This window comes from Parambassis ranga, chromosome 12 (assembly GCF_900634625.1).
Source record: "Parambassis ranga chromosome 12, fParRan2.1, whole genome shotgun sequence".
NCBI lineage: Eukaryota > Metazoa > Chordata > Actinopteri > Ambassidae > Parambassis > Parambassis ranga.
In genome coordinates, this window is record NC_041032.1 from 3,691,674 (window position 1) to 3,715,438 (window position 23,765).

A 23,765-nucleotide genomic window follows, 5' to 3' on the forward strand; every position below is an offset into this window, starting at 1 on the left:
GTTAAACAGTTTTAGGACGGACTAATGTTTCAATATTTTTTTCTCTGATAAATAATTTTGATATAAATCAATTGATTTGACAGAATAAACCCTATACAACAGCAAATCATAACAGGAAAAATAAATAAATAAACACAAACTCAAGCGTTTGCATCACAGAAAACGCATTATAGTGCAATATACAACTTGTTTGGCCAGAAAAGATGGAGGCAAGGGAAGAGGACATTTTTGTTTCTTTGCAAAGCCATTCACCATTGAAGGGTTTTACATTGCACCAGAGGAGGAAACAGACAAAGAAAATATAGATAGTAGTTCTTTTTTTGTCCCCCAGTTTTGACCACTAACAGCTACAGCTAAAACATCACAAACACGGCGGCTTCACATTGGCATTTTTTTTTGTTTTGTTTTAAAGGAAATGTATCACTACTTCACAGTCAGGAAAAAATCACCAGTCAACAGTGAGACGCTAAAACAGCAACATATGGCATATACACAACACTACTCAGTGCATGGCCCGATTAAACATCGTTACTAACCAAAGACTTAATCTGACAAGATACAATACTGAAATACAACTGGCCCTTAGTAGGATTATTCTTAAATATCAGCAAGCAACGGCCTTTTCGACATTAAAACGTGAAGTCTCTCTGCGGAGAAAGGAAAAAAAAAAAAAAAAAAAAAGAATAGTGGCAAGTAAATACTTTACAGTCTCGGCAGCCGGAGGAGGGATGATTAATAGAGCTCTTTCTCTTTTCTGCCCAAGCAGGTGAATGCTTAAAGCTACAGTCTGGAAGCTTTGTCTCCCTCTTCAGGCAGCCAGAATCATTACAGAACGTTAGCTGTTGGCTAACCCGTCAATGCTGGTTTTCGGAGCAACAGTTCTACACTATAGCTTTAACACTGAAAACTTGTTTTGAGTATCACGTATACAGTAAGTGTTGCATAGGGCAGCAGCTGAGGGTGAAAATAATCTCCCTTTGGCTAAAGAAATAGCTTTTCCTTATTGCTAGATTAGATTAGAGCTCAGATTGAGGGTTAGTTATAACTGAACATACAAAAATAAAATAAAAAAATCTCCTAAATTTTTACTCAAATGTTCAGATTTCCTCTCACCGCTGTCTTCAATAAGACATTACGCAATATTACGAAGGGTTAATTGTTGAAGTCAAAGTCTGTCAATAATACTCAAAACAAAGGTTTTCAGTAGCGTATTCAACAACCGCCATCTTTGCTAAGCGCTAACTCTGCGGCTCTCGGAACATCCACGCGGGATACAAACACAGTAACAGTCCACACAGGTCCAAGCATGCTACTGAATACGAACATCTCACATGGGTGTGGGTGTGGGTGTGGGTGTGGGGGGGAATCGGGCGTGGGGGTGGGGGCGCACTCCTCTCTGATGATATATACTTATATTGCATGGTGACGGACATTAATTTACAATATGAACCTCTCGGACTGCACGTCCCTCCATCTCCTGCGTCTAATAAAACTCACACCGAGGAGGTAAAACCAAAGGAACAAACAAGAGAACACATTCTAGCAGGTTTTCATAGCATACAATATTACATTTTGGTATTATCCGTTTTTAAATGGCCTTCTGTTCTGATATTTAAACCTTTTTAAATAAGTTTATTTAGTTGCATCCATTGTAAAACATGAGAATACTTGCAACAGTTTTATTCTATTTTTTATACATTTTTTTTTAATCATCTAATATGTCTTTTTTTTTCTTCTCAAGCAAGATGCATACACAATGAATGGATGGGATTTAGTTGAGGGGGAGGGGAGGAGGGTGATGGCGAGGGTTTTAGGGAGAGAGAGAGAGAGAGAGAGAGATGTGATTGGAGGATTTTTAGCTCGTCACTTCCTCATCTGGTTTGTTCATAGCCTTGAGCTGCTCCAGCAGGCTGGTGGGAGTGAAGATGTGGGTCGATCCTGGACACATGTAGAAAACACACACACACACACACACACACACACAGAGTGTTAAATCTGGACGTTTGGAAAGGAGCAGTTAAAAAAATGTGTTTTCAGCTCTTGCTATGGATGCCTACTGTAGATGAGGACAGCCTTACATAATATGGAAATAAGAAGCACTGAGGAACCCAACGTCATGGAATCATAGTCGGTTAGTCAGCAGGTTAAATGGGTCGATGCTAAATGCGGGAAGTATTAATGTACTTAAGCGGAAGTGATGTAGGCGGATACTGTGCAGGCTCTACATCATAAATACAGTAAATATTGTTTTATTAAAGGGAAAATGCAGCAATCACTTCACACACTTCACAGAAAAATGTACAAATATTTATATAAAATGCTGTGTAAATAGTTAAATAATTAGATCGTTTTAACCCTATATTTGACTGAACAAAGTACAAGACACATAACATAATCAGTATATGGGAAAAAGTACTGCTGGTCTGTTTTTACTTGTAAAAGTCAGAAAGCTTAATGCTACAGTCTACTAGATGTGATTGTATTTGTGATTGATTGTCCATGATTTATTCATCAATATATTCTAACATTTTATAGAAGAACGTGTAAAATGTGTTGAAAACATTCCTGTTTCTAAGCAAACTTCTAGTCATTAACATTAAGAAAAGCCCTTATTTGTCCTGCAATGGGGAAATTGCATTATTGCAACAGCAGAGGTAAGATATAACATAAAAATATGAATATATACACTAATATAAATTACAATAGACCATGCAGAGTTATGGTAGCATTCTTGCACCTTTAGAATTTAGATAACTTTGTGTGTTTGTTGGCTTCCTCTGTCTACATACTTTTGTCCATAGTATATATTTTTTTAATTATAAATGATTATTATTGAATTTTCTTAGCAACAAAAATCTATAGTTTTATTTACATTTCATACATCATCTCATTTTATGAGTTACACCAGATTAATAGCAGGACACATGTGAGAGTGTTTTAGCCACAAATATATTGATCTTATGTTTGCATTGTACTGTTTTAAAGTGGTGGAAAACTTTATCACCATGAATCACATGCAGCTAAACTTTATATAAATACACACATCTTACCACTCTGTGAGCTAAAAGCAGTAGACGGCTGATTTAATAAACAACATGCAGTTCAGTCTATTGCAAAAATAAAGTCTCTACATGTCATTGAATTCAAATTCATAGCCAGAGACTTGAGTCTGCTGTTACGTGTCAATATGGATGGAAATATGACACTCTAATATAACCCTAATGAGACAGGGATGAACTCTAGTGACAGCTGAAGACACATTTCAGACATTGTAAAGGTGCTGGACTGGAGTAAAGCAAACAGTTTGCCAGATTTGTGTGTCCACTACCTTACCAGATTTGACCTATAAAGAGGCAAACAGAGCATTTGATTTACTCCTCACACCTGTTCAACATTATCAACAGAACCTGCCCTACGCCGGTTTGTTTCTGTTGCAAAGCTGCGTGTTTCTTCCAGTTTTTTTTTTTCCTTCTTTTTTTTTTAGCTAAAAACCGGAACGTACGAGGGGCCAGAACAGGAAGTGGAAGAAAGGTAAGACAGAAGAGAAAGAGGCAAGTCCGTCGTGGTGGTGTCGGGGATCGTGAGTGGAGGTTTAGTGTGTGAGTTTGATGTCGGACTGGCCTCGCCTGCTTCTCTGCTGTTACCAAAAAACACACAGCTTCGTGGGCCTTCACAGCCCCCCAGAAACACAACACCGTGATGTTGGTCGCCAACACCACCACCAATCATTGTGTATGACTCGGTTTAGACCAAAATAGCAGAGCGAAAAACAAGACTTGTTTTAGTAAGTGACGGCCATTTTGCTCAGGAAGTGCTGGATGCAGCAGTATGTGGGGGGGGGCAGTCATACTGCTTATGGTGACAGCTGCTTACAGTAAAAGTTAGACTGTCGAGGATAGTGCTTTAGCAGATTAGTCATGAATGAGATGCAATAGAGATCAATTGGAATATATGTAAAATTCCCTGGGACGAGTGAATAGGCATGAACATTCATATAAATATGAATATTAATGTATTTATTTTCCTTTATTGAATTCTGAGTGAACTGCCTTATAATAATATGTCATATTCAGACGACTCCTAAAAGTGACTCATTCTTGCTGCTACAATATTTGATTGAGCGATCAGGGGATATCACTTGATACATCTGCAATGTGGAGGTTTTTAAAATGTCAAGAACTGCTAATGCAATTTTAAATTATAATTCAGATACTGCTGCTCAGAGTGGACCTGGTCTGTGAACAATGGTCCTATAAAGTCTACCTGGTCTTGGCCTGGAGTGAAGTCCCCTCTCGGTGACACGGTGAATGAAGCTCTGATTAGCAGATTAGCAGAGTTGCTGCTTGCCAGGAATAAAGACAGGCAACTTGCTAGGGGCACCCAGGCCAGTTTGAGCCTCTCTTAGCCAAAGACATTTAAACTGCAGCAGTGGCAATGAACTAATTTTACACTGGCGGTGGCCTTCTGAATTTGGACTCGACTCAATTGAAAGTTTTGTGCATTTGTAAAGACAACAAAAGCCAAAGAATATAAAGGAAGCTTTTGTTGGTGTTAGTGATTATTTATAACACTGGTTTGTGGGGCCCACTGTGATATTTTGCCCAGGGCCCTAGCAGACTCTAGAGGCACCTCTGCTGACTAACACCTCGTAGAACTATGTGAATCTACCCTTCACATTGCAATATAGTGGCTTTATGTGTATGACCTGATGTCCCCCTGCATTATCCTTACACAACTTGTGCTTTGTGACACAGCACTACGGCACAAAAGCACACCAGAATGAGTACTTACGCAAATTAAAACATTTTGCATTACACAAATGAGCTGTTCAAATTTGATGGAAACGTCTTAGGTTATGTGCTCCTGCACCTACAATCTCATAATGTCCTACTGACTGATACAATGTCTCCGATACATCAAATGAAGGAGGATTAGTGGTTATTTGTCATGTGTGGGGTCTGCGGTTCGGTTGCTAAAGCATATCAGGTGGAGCGATGCTACATCCTCAGGCTGTCAGCAAAGAGGCGTCGTGGAGGCAGTGATACAGAGGGCGCACTTAAGGCCCTGAGTGTCAGCATCCTGAAAGTATTTACCAGCAGCACTTTCTGCGGACCAGCCATGAGCCATGTGAGCATGTGGTGGTGGGCTGAGTGGACAAAAGCAAAGGACCGGGAGTCAAAAAAAAAAAAATTTAAAATAAAGAAGAATACACAAGGAGAAACTGAGAAAATGCTTCTTTGAATTAACTCAAGAACCCGTCCTTAAAGAAACCATCTTTGCAAAGGTCTTACTGGAAAAAATAATCAAGACGGTAAAAACTGAATATAGATGTCGGGGTAGATTAAATCTGGGGTGTCAATGTGGCTCAAAGGGCCTTTGGGTGGCCATCGAGGGGCGATTTAATCCACCCGGCTGAGATGATGGGAGGAGGCAGCAGGGATGGGGTCACGACCTCCTCAGGCATGGCTGCTGATCAGCACAGACTCACCAAGATGGACATTTTGTTTCAACGATTGCATCGGTGCTGCAAAGAACTATGGGGAATTTCATCTGTCCATGTGAGCCCTAGACTTTCCTTGAGGACACGTCTGTGAAGGACATTTTGTTTCCTGTTCTGATTGGTCATAAAAGGGCCTGATGAAGCGGTCCATGCGGTGAGGAGAGGTCGGGCGTGTCCATCCCTGAGGGACACGGGGAGGAGGAGGAGGAGGAGGAGGGTGGAGTTACATAAAACAGTACTGAGTGTTCAAAGAAGGAGGAGGAAGCCCTTGTGCTGTGAAGGTTCAGAAAGGGCTTCTTTGTGCGGCTGCCTTTACTTTTTTCTGTGTGATTTCTCTCTCCCTCCCTCCCAATCTGTCTCTGCCTCACTCGGAGGGGTCTGCGTCCTCAAAGGACACTCTAGTGGACTCTCGGAAGTCGGGGTGCTGCAGGTCCGATAAGAATTTGGTGGGGGTGAGCATGTGGGTGGAACCTGCGGAGGAACAGAAGTGGCTTCACCACTCGTCTCACAGCACATTCCACACCCCCCTACCTTTCCCACTCTCTCGCTCTCTTTCACTCTTTCTCTCTGCCTGACGCTCAAACACACACACACACACATAGAGAGAGACACACACACTCGCTGACACACACCACGTCGCACAAAACACAACAAAAAGGTGGGGACGCACAGACACAGAAAAAGACATGACGTGGCTGCAATTTAAAGACAACAGTTGAAGCAGAGCACAACAAAAAGACACTTTCCCATTTATGACACAGACTGGCTGGCAAAGCTTTAAGACATCAAATCAACAGTACAGAGGGGCATTAAACATAAAGGGCTATTGTAAAAGAACACTTTGCACACAATAGGCAGGTTGGACCTTTCAGAAATGCCTCAGTGGGGATAGTATGAAGTTGTGGATATGATGTGGGATTATGATCTGAGGGCATCAACACCTGGAGGGAAATTATAAATTATACTATGTGGGCTCTTCTTGAAGAGTTTTGTATGCAAAGGGAAGTTTTAGAAGTTTCTTTATATTCAAACTATAACATTGGTTATTATTATATTACAAAAGATTATTAAAAATAAAAAGCATTAAAAATTGTATTGTTTATCGGTGCAGGTAATATATTTTTTTAATTAATATACAATAATTAAAGCAATCAATGTCCAAATATTAGAGCTTCCAAATCCATAATTTACCCAAAAAAAAGTGGATGTCCCACACTGCTGTTAGTGGACTAATTTCTGGATTAAATATGTGGCGACAGACAGAATTTACACATATGATGTCAACATGTCAATTTAAAAGGTATCACAAGTCCTGTGGAACCCACTGCACAAAGGAAGGAGGAAAAAGTATTTGGCAATTCAAGAAAACCATCCATAATATGGACCCATGTGTTCCACTGAAAGGGGCGGGCCTTATCTCCTTATATGCACTGAATTCTCCTTTATACCTCCTTATTCAGCTCCTATTGGTGGTTGACTCCTAATAATCCACTCCCCTCCCTCTATGTATTATTTTTTTCCAGCGGAGTCCTTGTTTAGAATCTTCAGAGAACCTAGAGGTCAGACTGCATGTGGCTGCAGGATGTCCACTCAGAGACACGCCCACTTTGTCTTTATGTTTTGTGGTAGGCGTGTCTTTGAGTGACCATACCAACGGCCCATGTTCTTTTTTTGTTGTTTGTTTATCAGCTCCATAGCAGCCCCCTTTCCCCGCAATTGCTCTACTCACCAATGACGGCTTCCCACTTCCCGTTGGCCTGCGTGACTTCGTAGGCGCAGCGCATCTCGCTGAAGGACACGCCGCCGATGATGAAGACCATCACGCGCGGCCCGGTGCGGTACTCTCCGGGTGTCTTGTTCTTGTGCCAGTGGCCGTAACGAGCACTGCCATAGAGGGAACCAGGATCACATATGTTATTAGTGACTTTTCATTCTTATCTTGTATCCTACATGAGTTGTCTATGCACACGTTTACTCCACACAGTTCAGGGAAACTGTGTATACAATGATAATGAAGATCTATTCCATTCTATTACAGCAGCTGAGAACTAAAGCACAATAACCTGACTCCAATATAAGAGAAGGTTTGATCGGCCTCGCCTATATGTATCCTAAAAAGATACTCAGAGCAGGGTGTGTCTGTATCTGTGGGAGGGGGAGGGATAGCAAATGAGGCAGATCTGTTTGGAGCAGGAAAGGATGAGAATCAATACACATCAAGCAGCCTCCAAACAGACTGGAGCGAAGGATCAGCAAATACTGATGACTTGTATTCAGGTCAACTCACCCACAATCTGGTCGAGAGATCCCATTTCTTGTACCTTCTTAAAAACTTTTTTACTCAATGAGGCCCAATTGTCTTTCTATCTACGCCTGTCATGCAAATACTGTAAATATTCCCTGTTTTCAATGCTTCTCAAGTATTGATCCATGACACTCATCTTTCTTCCTAAATTACTATTGATCCTATGCCACCGTTCTGTCTTTGTAATTTAAAAAGCTACTACCGTGACATAAGATGAAACACAGTGTGCAAGTGTATGTGTGTGTGTGTACCTGACTGCAGTGGTGCTGAAAGAGGCAGAGGAGCGGGTGGAGATGTAAGGGTAGTGCTTGGTGTCCAGCTTATCATCAATAGCATCCTGCATGAAAATAAAGAAAACAAAACAGATCTTTGTCAGCAACATGTTCTTCCTTCACACACATTTGAATAGGGTCTTTACACTTTGTGTCACATCTCTTAGCAACCACGTGTGCCTCCATCAAGAAGGTCCACTGGAGAATTAGGTCTGCAAAAATAAGGGGCTATATATATAGTTGATGACAACAAGGCTAGGAAAGAAAAACTGATATAGCTAGAGTGCTATGTAAGGTGGATTTACAGTGAGCCCTACAAACACACCTCCATGATATCCTTGACCAGTGGTGTCCAACGGGACAGCTGATAGGTCTGCTCGCTCACACGCTCCTTCCTGTCCAACTTCTTTCCTCTGCGGAGGGTGGACTGATGGAGAAAAGACGATAAATAAGTCCAAGATTATTCACCTGACATTCAAGATTAATATGCCAGAGGGTAAAGAGAAGTAAAAAAAAAAAACTTAAAAAAAAAAAAAGCTTTACATCTGTGATAATTGGGACACCCAGGTGAGCCATGTTGGTGATGATCTCGCTGTCCTCAGGGGGAATCTGAGCATGTTGGATCAGCTTGTTCAGGTTCTCCTCCGTAATGCCTGAACACACACACACAATCATCTTATAAAACTGTCAATGTATGACTGTCATGTTTACATTTAATATATTCAGCCTGTTCTGGGAGGAAGAATCATATTACTTCATAGCAGAAAAATCATTTTATTAAAGCCCACTTTTCGTTTAGTTGGGTATGTCTGCACCTTCTGTACTATATTACTTATAGTCAACACCTTAGCAACTGTATCTTGACATTTTAGTGGCGTCATTTCCTGGAAATAGAAAGCCATAAACCATCGTCATGATCATCTGGAAATAACCAAAATAACAACTGGCTGAAATAAGTCAGACATGCTTACAGACTGCATTCAAGGCTACACTTGGTTGGGATTTTTTTCAACATCACAAAAGTACCAGCTCCTTTGATTGATGATGATTGATAGAACATTGATGCCCAAACATGTCATTAACATAGGGTTTCAATCAATCTCACAGCTTATTCCAACACTATACCAACTCACACAACCTTAAATTGGTGTAGTGCACCTTTAATGAGTTGAAGTTAGAACTTTCAGGCATTGATCTCTGGGATTAAGGAAAAGTCTGGGCATGGCTGGCCGAGCTGGGATATAATCTGGTTGGGATGCTCCAGGAGGAGCTGGAGGAAGTTGCTGGACACAAGAAGGCCTGGGTGCTGTGCTGCCATGTTGGTACTGTGTTACAGATGGACTGAGCCATTTAGAAATATTGTTTTCTGAGATGGATTCAACTAAAAATTCTAGAAGTTTCAGCTGTCTGTGTGCTTTCTACAGTGTATTAACAGGAGGTTTTCTGTGCACTTTGACAGCCATGTGTAGTAAAGAGATGCTAATACTCACAATCACTGTTACAAACTGTCACCTGTCCTTACCGTTCTTGAGGAAGATGTACAGCAAGATGATGCGGATCTTGTCGTATGTGCTGACGTTGGCATCCAGCAGGATGGGCACGATGGCCCTCATGGGGTCCTTGATCTTCTCTCCCTCAGCGTCTGTGCCCATAGCCAAATCCTAGAAAAACAAAAACACTAAAGACTCAGCTCTGATACAATGTCTGTCAGAACAAAACTGTTCCCTCTCTCACCCTCTGCTGTCTCACCTGTTCCACACGGCACAGCTTGTCCACTGTTCCCTGGTAGTGCTTCATGCAGTCCTCAGCTAGCTGCAGGTGAGTGGAGTACTGAGGATAACCAAAAAAACACACACACACACATGGTTAGCACAAACACACACACAAAAAATAGACTGATAATATAGACACACACCTTGCTGAGCTCCTTCTGGTACTGAGGCATCTTCTTCAGCATCTGGGACAGATCCCTCATTGTGGTCTGTTAAAATAAATGTAATATTGAATGATAATGCACAATTTAAAAAAAAAGTGAGAATACATCTACAACTAAAGTTATTAGAAATCCTCTCAGCTTAACCTTCTCTCCGGTGTTCATCCTCTTGCTGGAAGAAAACTCCTTCAGCTGGCGTGTCACCTCCCTGATGATAAAGGAAAAAGCGATTCGTACAATCCCGTAAGAGATAGAATGTCCTATTGTGAAGAAGAAGAGAAAGAGAAGAGAAGTACTCACTGGGACACCTCAGCTATGTGTTTGTGTCTCAGGCTAACCCACAGGTCATCGTCTTCATGAAGAAGAACCTCCTTCTCACGTGAGTCTCCGATGCCGCTCGTCTCATACCTGAAGAATCCCACAAAGAAATATTAAAAAAAAAAAATCATGTGAAATCCAAATCATAGCTTTTTCTTGTTTTGTGTACTTGTAGACGTCGTTTTCAATGGGCAGCAGGTCGTAGCCCATGGCCTGGAAGGTGAGCTCATGAAGGACAGGTGAGACTGGATCAAATGCCCGGTCCAGGATGATCAGCTGTGAGCGGGCCTTATCTGGACCCTAGAGAGAAACAAACAGATCTCAGTGACTTCATAGGCAAAAAAAAAATACTAAAAGAAATAACATTCACCTCTCCCATGGTGGGGTCATCAGCCTTGTAGGCATCCAGTTTGTCCTGCACCAGCTGGGCCAGGGTGGCATTGTCCTTGTACTCCCTGACAGATGGACATATTTTGTTATGAAAAATATAATAAATTACTTTTATTCTTTTGGGCGCCCCCTGTTGCTCACCCTCGGTATCTGACGGCAGGGTACTCTTTCAGGGTGGCACAGAGAGTGGCCAGCTGCTCAGCCAGCCTCTCCATCACTGGGTTCTTCAGCTGGGTCTTGTGGGGGCTGTAGAAACTGTGGAAGGCATCTGGATTGTCCAGAGAGTACACCTGCACACACACACACACACACACACACACACACACTTTGTTTCAACACAATTTCCTCCTCTCCTCTTTCACCACGACTCTCTCCTCCCACCCCATCTGTCCACACAGTCACATGACTGCACTCCTGTGCTGCAGAAGGGTCCTTGCTTTAGCCTGCCAACAATTGGCTGACAGCCTTATCTGTGGATCCTGCCTCCTCCAATAGGGTGAAAGCATCGTTCAATGGGCGAGGGCTGTGAGGTAGCATTTTGCCCGAAGCAGAAAACCACTGACTCTGAATTAATCACTGTAGACAGGAGGGGAAGCAAAGCATTGTGGGCTAAGCAGCGTCTTTATACAGGGAGACAGCCAAGGATGGATAGAAAGGGAGATAAATGGGAAAAAAAAGCTTGATGCAGAGGAGAGAGCAGAGAGAGCGACGTGCAAATGCTGGGATGGAAAAATGGTGGGAGAGAAACATGATGGGGGAAGGATTTTGGAAATTTGACAAGGTTGTGGAGGCAGGTGGGAGGGGGAGGACTGGATGTGAGAAATGTGAGTCTTTCTGGAACAGTCTGGCAGTAAACAGATTAACTAGTGAGTCAGCAGCATTGTGCCAAGTCACCACCTGAGCGTATATTTGTGTTGCTTTTTATCCGTCCCTGATTCAACAACCAATAACCTCGCTGTTACTATTTCTGTGTGTGTCCTTTACAGCATCTCCCTCCTCCCACCCGTCTCAATCGATCTCTTGCTGCTCTTGCTCAGGCTTTCTATCTCTGGATCTTTGTTCCTCTCTCTGGTTTTCACTTTAAGCCGCTAACAAACAATAAACCTGGTTGCATTCATCAGTGCTTTAAGGAGGTACTCCAGGCAGGGATAAGAGGCAACATTTGCCTGTATTTAGGCTTATATAAGAGATTCTCATGGCACAGAGGCTCACCTGAGACTCATAGGGCAGGAAGGCGATGTTGATCTCCGTCAGAGTCTTGGTGACTTTGGAAGTGCGGCTCTTCACCAGCTCATTGAAGAGAGGATCAGGGCAGGCTGAGAAGGAATGAAGGCTTTATCAGTACTAAGAATATGTCATTTATGCACATAAGAGTAAAAAAGCAAAGACAAAGAGAAACTGACTAAAGCTCACTGTGTCCTCAGTGAGTGCACCAGTGAGCATGTGAGTCTGCGACATGAATGATCTCAAAGTGTCAAAAAGTGTCACTGCAAGTTTAATTACACAATTTAATAAGGTCATAATTTCATTATAGGAAGGACTTAATGTTCTCTGCAGTAAGATGGAAGAAGTATTAAAATATGTCAGTATTGCCAAAAGGAGTTCCATGATATATATATTTTTTCCAGTATTTCTTTTTAAAATAAACTAGTTTGGCCCTTAGGAGCACTCTAGTTAATCCTGCCCTGGGTCATGAACTTATCAATCACTCTTTGTTGATTTGCTTTGTATAGAGAAATGAGAGAAAAGCACCATCTTCTAATGCTGTTACCTTACAAAAGATGAAGAAAGAGAAGACAAACAAGCCTTTGTGTGTACTCACAGTCAGTGAAGAAAACATGCGCAGCCTTGTATTTTGATGTATGAGCGTCTTTGAAGTCTCCGATTAGGGTGTGAACAGACTGAAGAGAGGGGAACACAGGATGAGGAGGGTCAAAAGGTTTGCATTATGTACTGTACAAGGGTACGCAATAACAAAAACAAACTAAAAAAATAATCTAAGTAAGTGTGTGTGTGATCTACCCCAACTGAGTCAACAGCTGCTGAACAAGAAAGAGTACCTTCTCTGTTGGCGTGATCAGGTAAATGGCCTCCAGGCTAGGGAGAGGCTCTCGTCGCTTGTTGATATCCTCCACAACTAGAGAAGCAGACAGAAAACATACAGTCGCACCCAAACTTTTACAGTTAAGACAAACTAAGGATGTGATCATATCTTACTGGTGATTCCCTCTGTCATGATGTCTGTCATCTTGCAGCAGGAGGACAGCATCCTCATGCTCAGCTGGTCCACAATCAGCGCCTGGCAACATAAGAGAAGACAATGAGACACATATTACATGCTGCTGACCCTGATAGTGTCCCTTTCAAATACAGCATTTAAAGATGTCATGTCCTGCATGTAAATTATGCACGAGTATGGCTGATTTGATTGACAGGTGGGTGCTAAGGGTTGCTACACACTGGCGTCCTCAGGGCAGATTCATCCCTTTTATGTCACTTTTGGCTATAAAATCCAAAGATGGTGACCAAGGTGAAGCAGCCAAAATGGTGGTGCACACAGCAGCAACCAACCACAGTATTGTCGCTTTCCCCAGCTTATATCATCAAATCTGCCAATATCTGCTGCCTGGAAACTCTTCTGTCCACAGGGACCCTGTTTTTTTAAAGTTATTCATGTGTATGTTGTCTGTTTGGTCTATTTAAAAGTCTGAAAATAATTTAACAAAATACTTCGCAAATGCCATTTTTAGACATATTCTAAAATAGTTTATTCTAGAAGTCTGGGAAACCAGTAAACATTCAGATTTAAGCAAAAATCGAAAAACTAGAGGGCTATAAAATCTTTTTATTTGATTGACTAAATGAATATGCAACTTGTTTCCTGTGGAGTTACTTGAAACTAAAAAATTTGCTCAAATGCAAAACTACTACAAACACCATAGACAGACACCATATTAGTTTTCCTTTCTCACCTTCCATTCTCCCTTCTTCTTCACCTTCTTGATGACATCATTCATAATCTCTGTAAAAGAAAACATGAATAGGATTTGTTAGAAAATCAAATCATAGTGATCAGATAAGCAGTGATGCTGCAAATAGAATACACAGACAGCACACACCACACAGACACACACAGGTGTTATTACCTAACAGTAATCCGATCTCCACCCTCAGAGTATAAATTCCGATATGAGAATGTGCCTATAGTGTAACAAGGATCGTTTGGTTGCTCTGATTATGTGTGTGTCTCAATTACATACAGCCCTGTCTTTATATGTGCTCCATTCATTTAAAGGTCCATCACACTGACAGGTGACCACATTTTCCTTTTTTCCCCCCAGTTGCCAGTGAACATAATTACAGACAAAATTACTGTATATTTTCAGTATACACTATATTTCTTTGTAATCAAAGAAGTACACAATAATCACAAATCAATCCAAAATGTTTCAATCACCTGTTACAGCATATATATACACCAAATCTTCACTCCACTCACCACCAGTTGATTTGTTCTATTTGGCACTCTCCAGTAAGAGACATGTTCATATCACCTCATTTAAACTATAAACTGTAAATAAATCCCTGCTCCTTTTACTTACTCCTGCATTTGGTTTCTACTCTGTAGACACGTTTGTCATGTTTTCAGGACACTGATGCGTTTTGCTGTGAACTATATAGATATATAAATTGTGGCATTACAATACAATGTGATCTCCTTTTAACTACAAGTTGAAAAATACATTTGTAGTCTATAAATAATCCAAAACTATCACAACACATCTCCTGTACTGCAACAATTATACTTGGAATCAGTTAACACCGATGCACGTACACTGCAGTTGTACCCCCACCTGTATAGATAAAATTCCCATGATGCAATTCCTAGAGTGGAGGAGAACAAACATGTAAAAGGCAGATATGGCCTGCAACAAGGTCACTGACCACAGACGTACACCAGCAGAATAAATCCTGCTGATTCTGCTATCTGTGAGGTCATGACCACATCCATGATGGCACTGTACTGATATTGGCCTGATCGCTGCCTACACCGTCTGCCAGCTGTATCAGGAATAATCCATTTAGGGTGAATTACTTTTTAACATCAGGCTGGATCATGGTGAATATAAAACCGCTAAACCCTCCGGCCCCTCGACCACACAGATGGATTACCACAGATTAAAAAGTGGCTCATACAGAAAAGATTACACAGATCAGGGATCTGCTCATGTCAACATGTGATGGCTGCAAACAATCAGCAATGATGCTACTTTCAGACAGAAACACTAAGACCTGGGAGTGAACAGGTTAATTACATGGATTATTTTTGCAGTTCCGTGCACTATAAATGGCTGAAACTTGAGTGAATCTAGACAGACCCCAGCCTGCAGCTCCTGTGAGCCAGACGAACTTTATGTGACCTCCTGAGGGACAGATGATCTTGAAATAGTACGAATATTATTCTCTCTAAATGGCAAAGAGATTCCCCGACTCAGCTTCAGTCTATTTCCAGCACTGGTCTGCTCTGTGAGCTGCTGTGTGTGCAAAGAAGAAGCAGAGCCAAGTACTGTCACTGTGGAGCTGACAAATAGCTGCTAAATCCTCAAAGCAGGTTTTTTTCTGAACTTTTATGGAACTTCCAGGTTTCATCCAGCAGCGACTGCAGGCCACAGGAAGACACACTTCTACAAACACAGCAGGAGTAAGGAGGATATCCTCGTTTTTTTCTCTTTTCCTCTGCTACAGCTGATGTGTTTCCTCTTTTTCTGATAAAGGTTCTCAGATAGAAGCAGCTTCACTCACTGGGCTGTGAAGTCATTTTAATGCATTTTAAGAAGATGACGGAAAATAAAACCACACATTTTGTGTACAAAAATCTGTCTAAACACTCCACTCCTAAGAACTTTAGTTATTTTTGCATTGCTGCATGTCACCCCACTTTTGCTCCATTTTATAATTATTATTTATTAATAATTTTATTTTATTCCCATGTCTGATAGTCTGTCAGCTAACAGAGCTGAAGGGACCTGGGTGCTTTTGCCTAAAGGAGACCTATAGTGCAAAATAAATGTGGTTCTTTCTCTATTAAATGCACTAAAGGGACTTCACAGCTGTCAAAAGGCAAGAGGCGAGGTACACGCTGGACAGGTCACCAGTCTATCATACTAAACAAAATACTGGTAAATATGAGGCTAATGTAATATCAAGACTCTCCTTAGCTTTGTTTATATGGGACAACAAACAGGTGAAACAGTCACCAGCAACAGTCAAGCTACTAAATTCATATTTCTGGAAAGACTGTCTAATATAAAATATTTTGGGGGGGGTTGAATGTGATCCAAAGTACATGAATCCACCATATTCCAATCACACTCCTCTATCTCATCCTGAGGAGGAGGCTGCAGTGTGGATTTTTCCTTTCTGACCGCCTCCTAATAGAAGCACAACAATACAAGACACGCACCAGACAGAAGGGAAGGGACCTGAACAAACACACTGCAACAGCTGTGTCAACCAAACAGGCAGAGTGACACACAAACACTCACACACTCTCTCCACAGAAACCTCATAAGCTCGCTGACATCCAGTTTAACAGGATAGGACATCCTCATGTGCGGTTAGAAAGCTGAGAGGGATTATCTTGTAAAACCTCGAACACATGTTAATCAACAAAGGAGTCGCATATTGAAATTATAAAATGTTTATTAATATGTATATTTGTAAATGCATCAGGCTGGTTTCCAAATCAGACAATAAAAAAAAACAATAAAGTGAGGAGAAGGTCAATAAAATAAACAAATAGTTCCAAAAATATAACGTCCAGACGAATCAAAACAGTCCAGCTGAACACTATTTTCTACCATAGCAACAATAAGCTCCATCAAGAAGCAGTGTGATTTGCTGCAATACGTGATTCAGCTGAATAAAGGCTGATGTAATCTCCTCCACACGGCCTTGACTCTACTGTATATGCATCAATGAGAAACTGACAGTATCTCACTCTGCCTTGTGGTTCTTGCCCTCCTTCAGGGACTTTCACCTATGAGTACATGACCCATTTTTTTTCTCTGGATCTCAGCTTCACAGCAGCATCACTCCCGAGAGAATCTGACGCCCCTGATCTTAAAGAGACAGTACAGCCTTCAGTGCTCTTCAGCTCAAATGGAGACAATAAATAAGAAAAACATTGAGGACGAGGAGACAATAACAGGAAAAATAGAGGCAAAGGTTACTCTACATAAAACTGATTATCCCTAAAATACTCTGAATTGATAAAATAGTAAAATGTGTTTTTAAATCTATTGAATAATGACAAAAAAATGTTTAGTTAGTAGTCTGACAGCAGTTCAACAACCAACACAAATCTAGGCTGTGAGACAGGCAGCAGAGAAGAAGTTACCATCCAGCATATATCTAGAGATCATAAAGAGCACAGGTCACCCAGCCAAAACAGAAAAGAGTTGCTCTGTGCCCTCTTCCATGGCCTGTGCTCATTGGTTATGGGAGACTATCTGCAGGAGACACTCTAATAGCAGAACCACTGAGAAACCTTCCTGGCATCTCTGGTGATAGTATGTGGGTATGAAGTCCATTCATTCTAATGGAGTCTACTACAAGTTCCTCATGGAGCTGTCTGTCTCCCTTTGTTCACCTGGCTGTGAGAAGCTTCACCGGGGGAAAACTCAGCAGCATTTAACCTAAGAGTTTCACTGTGTTACCATGTAAAGGTGAGGTATTTGGCACATCTAATACCCTGTCTACACTTTTAAGGCTTTCCATGTGTCATTCTACATTATTAAGTGGCACATTAGATGGTTAAGGGGTAGAGGGTAAGAGCATGTCAGTAGATTATTATACTCAAATCAACAGCATACCCACACGTAGCCTTCAAAATTGCATTTAAGTGTTGGGTTCATGTGCACCTCCAAAAAATTATACCTACGCACTGATGCAATGCAGACTACAACTGTTGTGATTGCTGTGGTCGGTTGGCTTGGTAGGGGTGGCGACGTATTTTTTCTATTTCGGACTAGGAGCTCCTGTCGGCATTTTGAAAACTTCTTGTTGACTACGGACGTGGTTATGGACAATAAGCAAAAAAGCTACACGATTGTAACCGACTTGGTCTAATTTCAGTAACTAGTCTGAAATAAAGTGTCAAAAAAAGCCCAGTTTATATTATCAATAAAAACTATTGATAATCTTCGATTTAACTCAAATGACAGGTCGTCATGTGCTGTTTATTATAGATTATTTAAACTCTGAAGCACCAATAGTTCTTCAGAGGTGACATAAAACAATGATTTATTACTGTACTGATCTTTAAAAAACTATGTTTGTAGATTCAATATTTTGTCATAGCAAGTTGACTTTTGGACCTCTATTCTAAACTCCTGTCTAGGGCCATAAGTGGCCTTATATCAAGGATGTGAAACCACACAAACATGCTAAAAGAGGATACCGGGCTGGATTAACTGATTCTTAGATGTGTGATCAACTGCAAAGTCTCCTCAGTTTGTGTGGATCACAGTAGCATTAACAGTGTGTGTTTGGTCATATATTCATTTCTCCATTGTACTCCTCCTGCTGATCTAAAATCATGATGGGTGAGGAAGGTCTGGGGGGAGGACAGCTGCGATCTACAGCTCTAAATGACACTCCCCAGAGACCTAGTGCTCACTAAGGCATCTATTAACAACTAATCAGTAGCAAATCCCCCTGTAATTATACCAGAAAACTACGTTGTAATGTGAAACCCATCACGTTCAGATGTAAAACATATTCTAACTACTGACTTTGTTGCTTGAATAGTGGATTTGGTCTGACACATTAAGTTCTTTTTTGTTTTTCAAGAGGTGAAGAATAAACTGTTACTGCAGGCTGCAATGACTTCACTGAAAGTCTGTCTGCAGTCGATTCATCTAGCATCAAAGCCAAAATCAATAGCATTTTAAATATCAAATCCTCTTATTGTGTGATACATCACTGCCATGCTGTCCTTTCTTTCCCTTTTTTTCTCCTCAATCTGCATTTTTCTTCCTTGTCGCTGCAGGATGAGAGCATCTTGGCTGGCACGTCTTGGCTCCAGCAATATGCTATAATATTTCTGTAACACTGTGTTAAATATGTCTGCGCTGTGTATATGTGTGCATGCAGGAGGAGGAGAGAGAGAGAGAGAGAGAGAGAGAGAGAGAGCAGTCACGTGCTGCTGAGAGGAGTGGGAGGAAGAGCACGTCTGCCAGCTCTGACACAGCACTCTACCTCGGTGAAAGAGAAGGGGAATTCATTAAGACCGTGAGCCACTGTAACCCTGCATTAGAGCTCCAATTCAGCCAATTCAGTCTTCATGCGCTGTAACCACAGTGACGCGACATTTTAGCGTGGATTTGTTTGTGTGTATTTACTGTGTGCGTGACTGTGCGTGTGTGGCCCAGAGGCTGCAGTCACTGCGTCAGAGACTGAACCCAGACGAGTGTTTGATGCTCTGGTTCAGTGAAGCTTCCAAGGTCAGTGGAGGGCCTGTGTGTGTGTGTATACGTGTCCTACTTAACATCATTTTGACAAAACAAAAATAGACAATGGGAGATAGGAGCATCCACACACTTATCTTTTAGTTCATCTTCACGAGAGACAACATTCACACATGCTAAACCTGTCCCCTTCCAGCATCATGTCTCAGTGCTAATTTCTTGTGTCTTGACAAAGTACTACACTATGAAGCGTACAGTTCACACTAACAGCAAATAATGCAACAGAAAAAAACGGATGTCTGTGACATCATCCGCATTATCCAGTCTAGCTCTATACGTTCTATATACGCTCTGCGTTCATAAATTCATCCGTCAGCTGTGAAAACTACAAACGATCAGTGTTGTCGTTGCATCTTTACGACACGCTGCTTTCACAATGAAATTCAAGAAAGGTGCTTGTCCTCACCAGGAAAATGACCACAGCAGTGATGATGAATTTTTAACGCTGCACTCGATAATGTACGCACCTAATAAAATGATAGAGAAGCTTGTTGCAGATGTGTTTGACACATCTTCACACGGGTAAAAACAAAAGCAGCTCACAGTGTCAGGGGAATTTCAACCCCGGACTCCTGACTGAAAATCTGCTGCACTATGCCAAATGTGGCGTTCTTGAATTTGTTGTATTTCAACCTATGTTTTGCATATTGGGTGATATCAATATCTATACACACCATTTCTATTTCCAGCTGTCAAGCTAGTCATTGTAGTAACTGTAAAATATCTCCATGTCTCCATTTGGCTTGCTCCATGCTATCACTTTTTGTGATTGCTGTGAGTCACGTGTACTGGCAAATGTAGAATTGAAGTCAACAAACTGGGCCTCACTCTCGTTATCTGATACCAGATCTAGTTATTTAGTCAGTACTGAAGCTAATATTCAATCAGATCTATATCAGAATGGTGCAGAGGTGGAAGACTTGTTATATTGTGGTTAGGGTTACAATTTAACTTGTTAAGATTAGGTGTTGGCTAAGGTCATGTTTTACCTTACACTTCATTTGCTTTCATGTGGACATTTCGCATGGAAAGAAAGAATTATCCCATCTACAGTCGCCATTTTTGGCTACTATGACACCAGATCACGCACCTAACACTCGTATGACATGTGCGCACCAGATACATACAGAGAGGTGGTTTTCAAGAATATCAACATCATACTACACGTTCCTGGTGATGGCAGAAAGCCATTGCATGCGACCTTCCTCACTTTTTCATTGTATCAGTTTGTCAGTGTTGCTAAACCTTGGCTCAGATCAAGCTGCTATTACGTCACACTCCCTCACTTCAAAAATCACTTGTGATGAATACGAATGCTGATGGCTGGGTGTCGATTTAACAGCAATCCACGTGCAGTATGAACCTCATGACCTGAACAGCAATAGGGAGTTAAAGACGATGAGAAATACAAAGATTCAGACAGATGGATTTGACGGTACTGTGTAGCTTTATGACAAGCCTCTAAATGAATGAATGAATAGAAGCAAGAAGCAATAGATCAACTTTAAATCCTGCAAAACAACAGCTCTGTCTGCATCACACAGTAAAGGCAAATAAAGAGTGTTGTCTTTTAACCACTGTGCTCCATCAACGTGTCGCACCATCTATAAAAGGCAGATAAGATCTTCCTTATTCAACCATATTTCCCCTCTTCTCCTTGCTCTCTGGGATTGATGCTCATACACAGGCCTGAAAGGGGAGGGAGAAGCTCAGCTTGCTGCCCATCCCCCTTACACACACACACACACACACTCGCTCCTTCATCCTGGCTTCTACATCCACTGCTGCAGAGAACCCATGATGGTGTCACCCTCCCTCCCTCCTCACAACCCCCCCCAACCTAACAACTCCACCAATCTCATTCCAGCTCCACCTCAGCCAAATAGAGTGCAGGTGTCGCCTGCTGCGTCTACAGGGAAACACGCACGCAGTGTTTACATTGTTCTGGAAAGGATGAGCACGCCGAGGGCCTGCATGCACGCCCGCCTGTACTTTTACAAACTGGGTTATGTAATTGTCAGTTACAAGGCTTAAATAATTAAAGAAGGATGATCATAGGAGGATATTTGGAATGTGATGCTGTACTGTATAAACAGATGATACAATGATAACTACTGGCTCACAAGGTGATCAAAATTCTGCCAAACATCATGTCCTTAACACATGTTGTATGGATGCAATCTTAATGCATTATCAGAGGAATATAATCAGATATGTTTGGCATACCCTGCAACCCTGGTAGAAATGAGACCCACACGGACCTTTCCACCCAAAATAGCAGAACAGAAACACTGTAACTCTGTATGACTGAGGGGTGTGAGTGGATGTGTGTAATAGGAAGGGGTGTGGGCCACTATTTTGCAGCAGGGCCTGTGCCAAATATGATACACATGGGATGCAATTTGATAAATGCTTAGATTCAGCTGTCTTGCGAACTGAAAGTGAGACATTGTAGCCTACAACAGAGCGACCATGTGGATGTGTGTTGGTGTAATGTGAAACCGAATCAATATGCTCGACTACAGACGCCAAATGGAGCAAATCCTGCACCAGGGGAAGGGCGCAAAAAAAGAAAAGAGAAAAACAGAAGAGAACGCGCATCCGTAGTCATTTATTTGACACCTGGTTATTAAATGATGCACCCAGTTGACCCTATATCAGGAAGAAGGTGCGCCTCCCCTTCAGGCCTGTATCAGCGCCACACAGCGATGCTGCTGGAGCAGAAATAAATTAGTCTTAATGACACATCGGATGCTGAGCGGTCGAGTTCACTGTGTCCTAATGATGCAGGATTACACACGGCGGGGTTTGATCCGTGCCGCACATCCAGTAAAGGGCACGATGAGGAGGATGGAGGACGGAGGCGTTACGGGATGATGGCTCGTGATCATGATAAAGCGTTTTAGGCAACTTCCACGACTTTGTATAGAATCCGCCATTAAGGTGAAACGGAGCAAGCAGCAGCAGCAGCAGCCTATTCCAGCTCTGGTCGGGAAAGGGTGTTTTACGCAACCGATTCCTGCTCCATCAGAGGGGTGAGGCACTGCTGAAATCAGGGAATCCCACGTATGAAGAGTGTAAACCTGCATTCATTTTATAATTAGCAGCATTAGGTTAGACTGGTGGTTATTGTTAAGCCAAGTGTGAGAAGCGTGAAGCATTTTAGAACACAATTCAGGCAAAAACCAGTTAATGATGCAGCTTCCAATGCAGCGCAGATTATTCCTGAAATAAACGCTGATTGGGGCTAAAAGGGCGTATGTGGGGCTACATCTGCCTCCAGGCTTTCCTCGTCCTGTTGGACAAGGACGCTTAGATTTACTATTGGTAGGCTGGTAGGCAGCGATCGTTAGAGCCATTTTAAGGTCTCCGTTGCGTGAATTGCAATTGCGCATCCGCACCGCAGTGGAGCCCAGAGAGACGAGCCTCTGCAGGGTATCTACAGCTCCCTCACTACGCGGTCGTAGTTTACAATGACATACAATGGAACGGCACTGCCTTCATCATCATCATCACCACCACCACCACCAACACAGATGCACAAGCAGGCATCCGCATCTTGCAAACACACGCACAGCCTATACTCTCTGACGCACACAGCATGCGGGCGCACCAAATCCTGATCCAAATGAATACAAAGAAATCTTACTTTCGCCGACCACCGCCTTTAATCCGATAGGTGCCATGATGCTGCTGAGTGTTGGATCCGACTGATCACCCTCTGCTTCCTCCCTCCTCTCTGATCATCTCACGGCGCTGCGGAGTTGGAAACGTCACTGCGTATCCTTCCGCATCTTCCCCATTGGTGGTGTTTGGATGCGACTGCGCCTTATTAGCTCAAACTACTACAGCTTTGTACTTGTTAATTAGCCTATGTATATACATGTATAATTAAAGATATAGCATTGTGTAATTGTATGCAAGCTGAAAGAGCCATATGTTTGGTTATAATGACATTTTTTGGCGATTTTCAGTTAAGGTTACACATTTTTTAGGCTCCTTATTTTGCATAAAAATCCAGATGTTTTATATTTCATTACAAAAAACACCTAGAATAAGCAAATAATCACATTTGCAAAGCTGAAATCACATTGTTTTGAGTATTTTGATGGAATGTTGGGCCTAAATTCAATAAATAAGAAGGCATAGGGACACCCAAAGGGTATTTAGAAGTTGAATTTATTATTTATTAGTACTATTGAAATATGTAGTAGCTTATACACCTAGTGCTTGAAATGTTGCAATATATAGTGTGTCATATCTCTGCTGTGATGGTTGATGCAGGGGAGTTTGTCTGCAGTGGCTTCAATATTAGTCAAGGAACCTACTTTCCACAAGGGGGCAGCATTGATCTGTTTTGGTGGGAAAAGGGTTTCTTCTCATGGCGCAAAAATTCGTGAATAAATCTCAGCACAATTAATATTACTGTGGAGAAAATTTTGGAAAAGGGTTATTACTAAACTCAGTGATTGGGTGCGTATAATTATGTTAAAGTTTATTAAGTTTAAGGAGGGCT

The 23,765-nt window shown here is 41.8% G+C and overlaps 1 protein-coding gene across 2 annotated transcripts; it reads right to left on the reverse strand.

Annotated features, from left to right (window-relative positions):
• stxbp1a (syntaxin binding protein 1a) lies at positions 1-23,003 on the reverse strand. Of its 2 annotated transcripts, XM_028418331.1 has the most exons (20): positions 22,899-23,003; positions 13,691-13,740; positions 12,936-13,017; positions 12,779-12,855; positions 12,541-12,619; positions 11,931-12,034; positions 10,860-11,008; positions 10,699-10,783; positions 10,498-10,628; positions 10,311-10,418; positions 10,158-10,218; positions 9,993-10,058; positions 9,827-9,907; positions 9,600-9,738; positions 8,621-8,730; positions 8,403-8,504; positions 8,057-8,142; positions 7,230-7,384; positions 5,817-5,971; positions 1-1,938 (listed from the first exon to the last, which is right to left on the reverse strand). In XM_028418331.1, the coding sequence occupies exons 1-19, from the start codon at positions 22,933-22,935 to the stop codon at positions 5,865-5,867; spliced, it is 1,809 nt and encodes a 602-aa protein (XP_028274132.1). In that variant the 5' UTR covers positions 22,936-23,003; the 3' UTR covers positions 1-1,938; positions 5,817-5,864. The 2 variants fall into 2 exon arrangements, with proteins under 2 accessions (XP_028274132.1, XP_028274133.1); XM_028418332.1 differs by lacking the exon at positions 5,817-5,971 and having other exon boundaries at positions 1,724-1,938.
• Positions 23,004-23,765: the final 762 nt, after the last annotated feature.

What these genes read in the sequence shown, in the direction of transcription:
- stxbp1a (XM_028418331.1), bottom strand. Translation starts at nt 22,935, where the DNA reads ATGGCACCTATCGGATTAAAGGCGGTGGTCGGCGAAA. An exon ending in GCATGTTTTCTTCACTGACT is followed by an intron (nt 12,035 to 12,540) that starts GTGAGTACACAC and finishes ATTCCTTCTCAG; the next exon opens with CCTGCCCTGATCCTCTCTTC. An exon ending in CACATAGCTGAGGTGTCCCA is followed by an intron (nt 10,219 to 10,310) that starts GTGAGTACTTCT and finishes CTTTATCATCAG; the next exon opens with GGAGGTGACACGCCAGCTGA.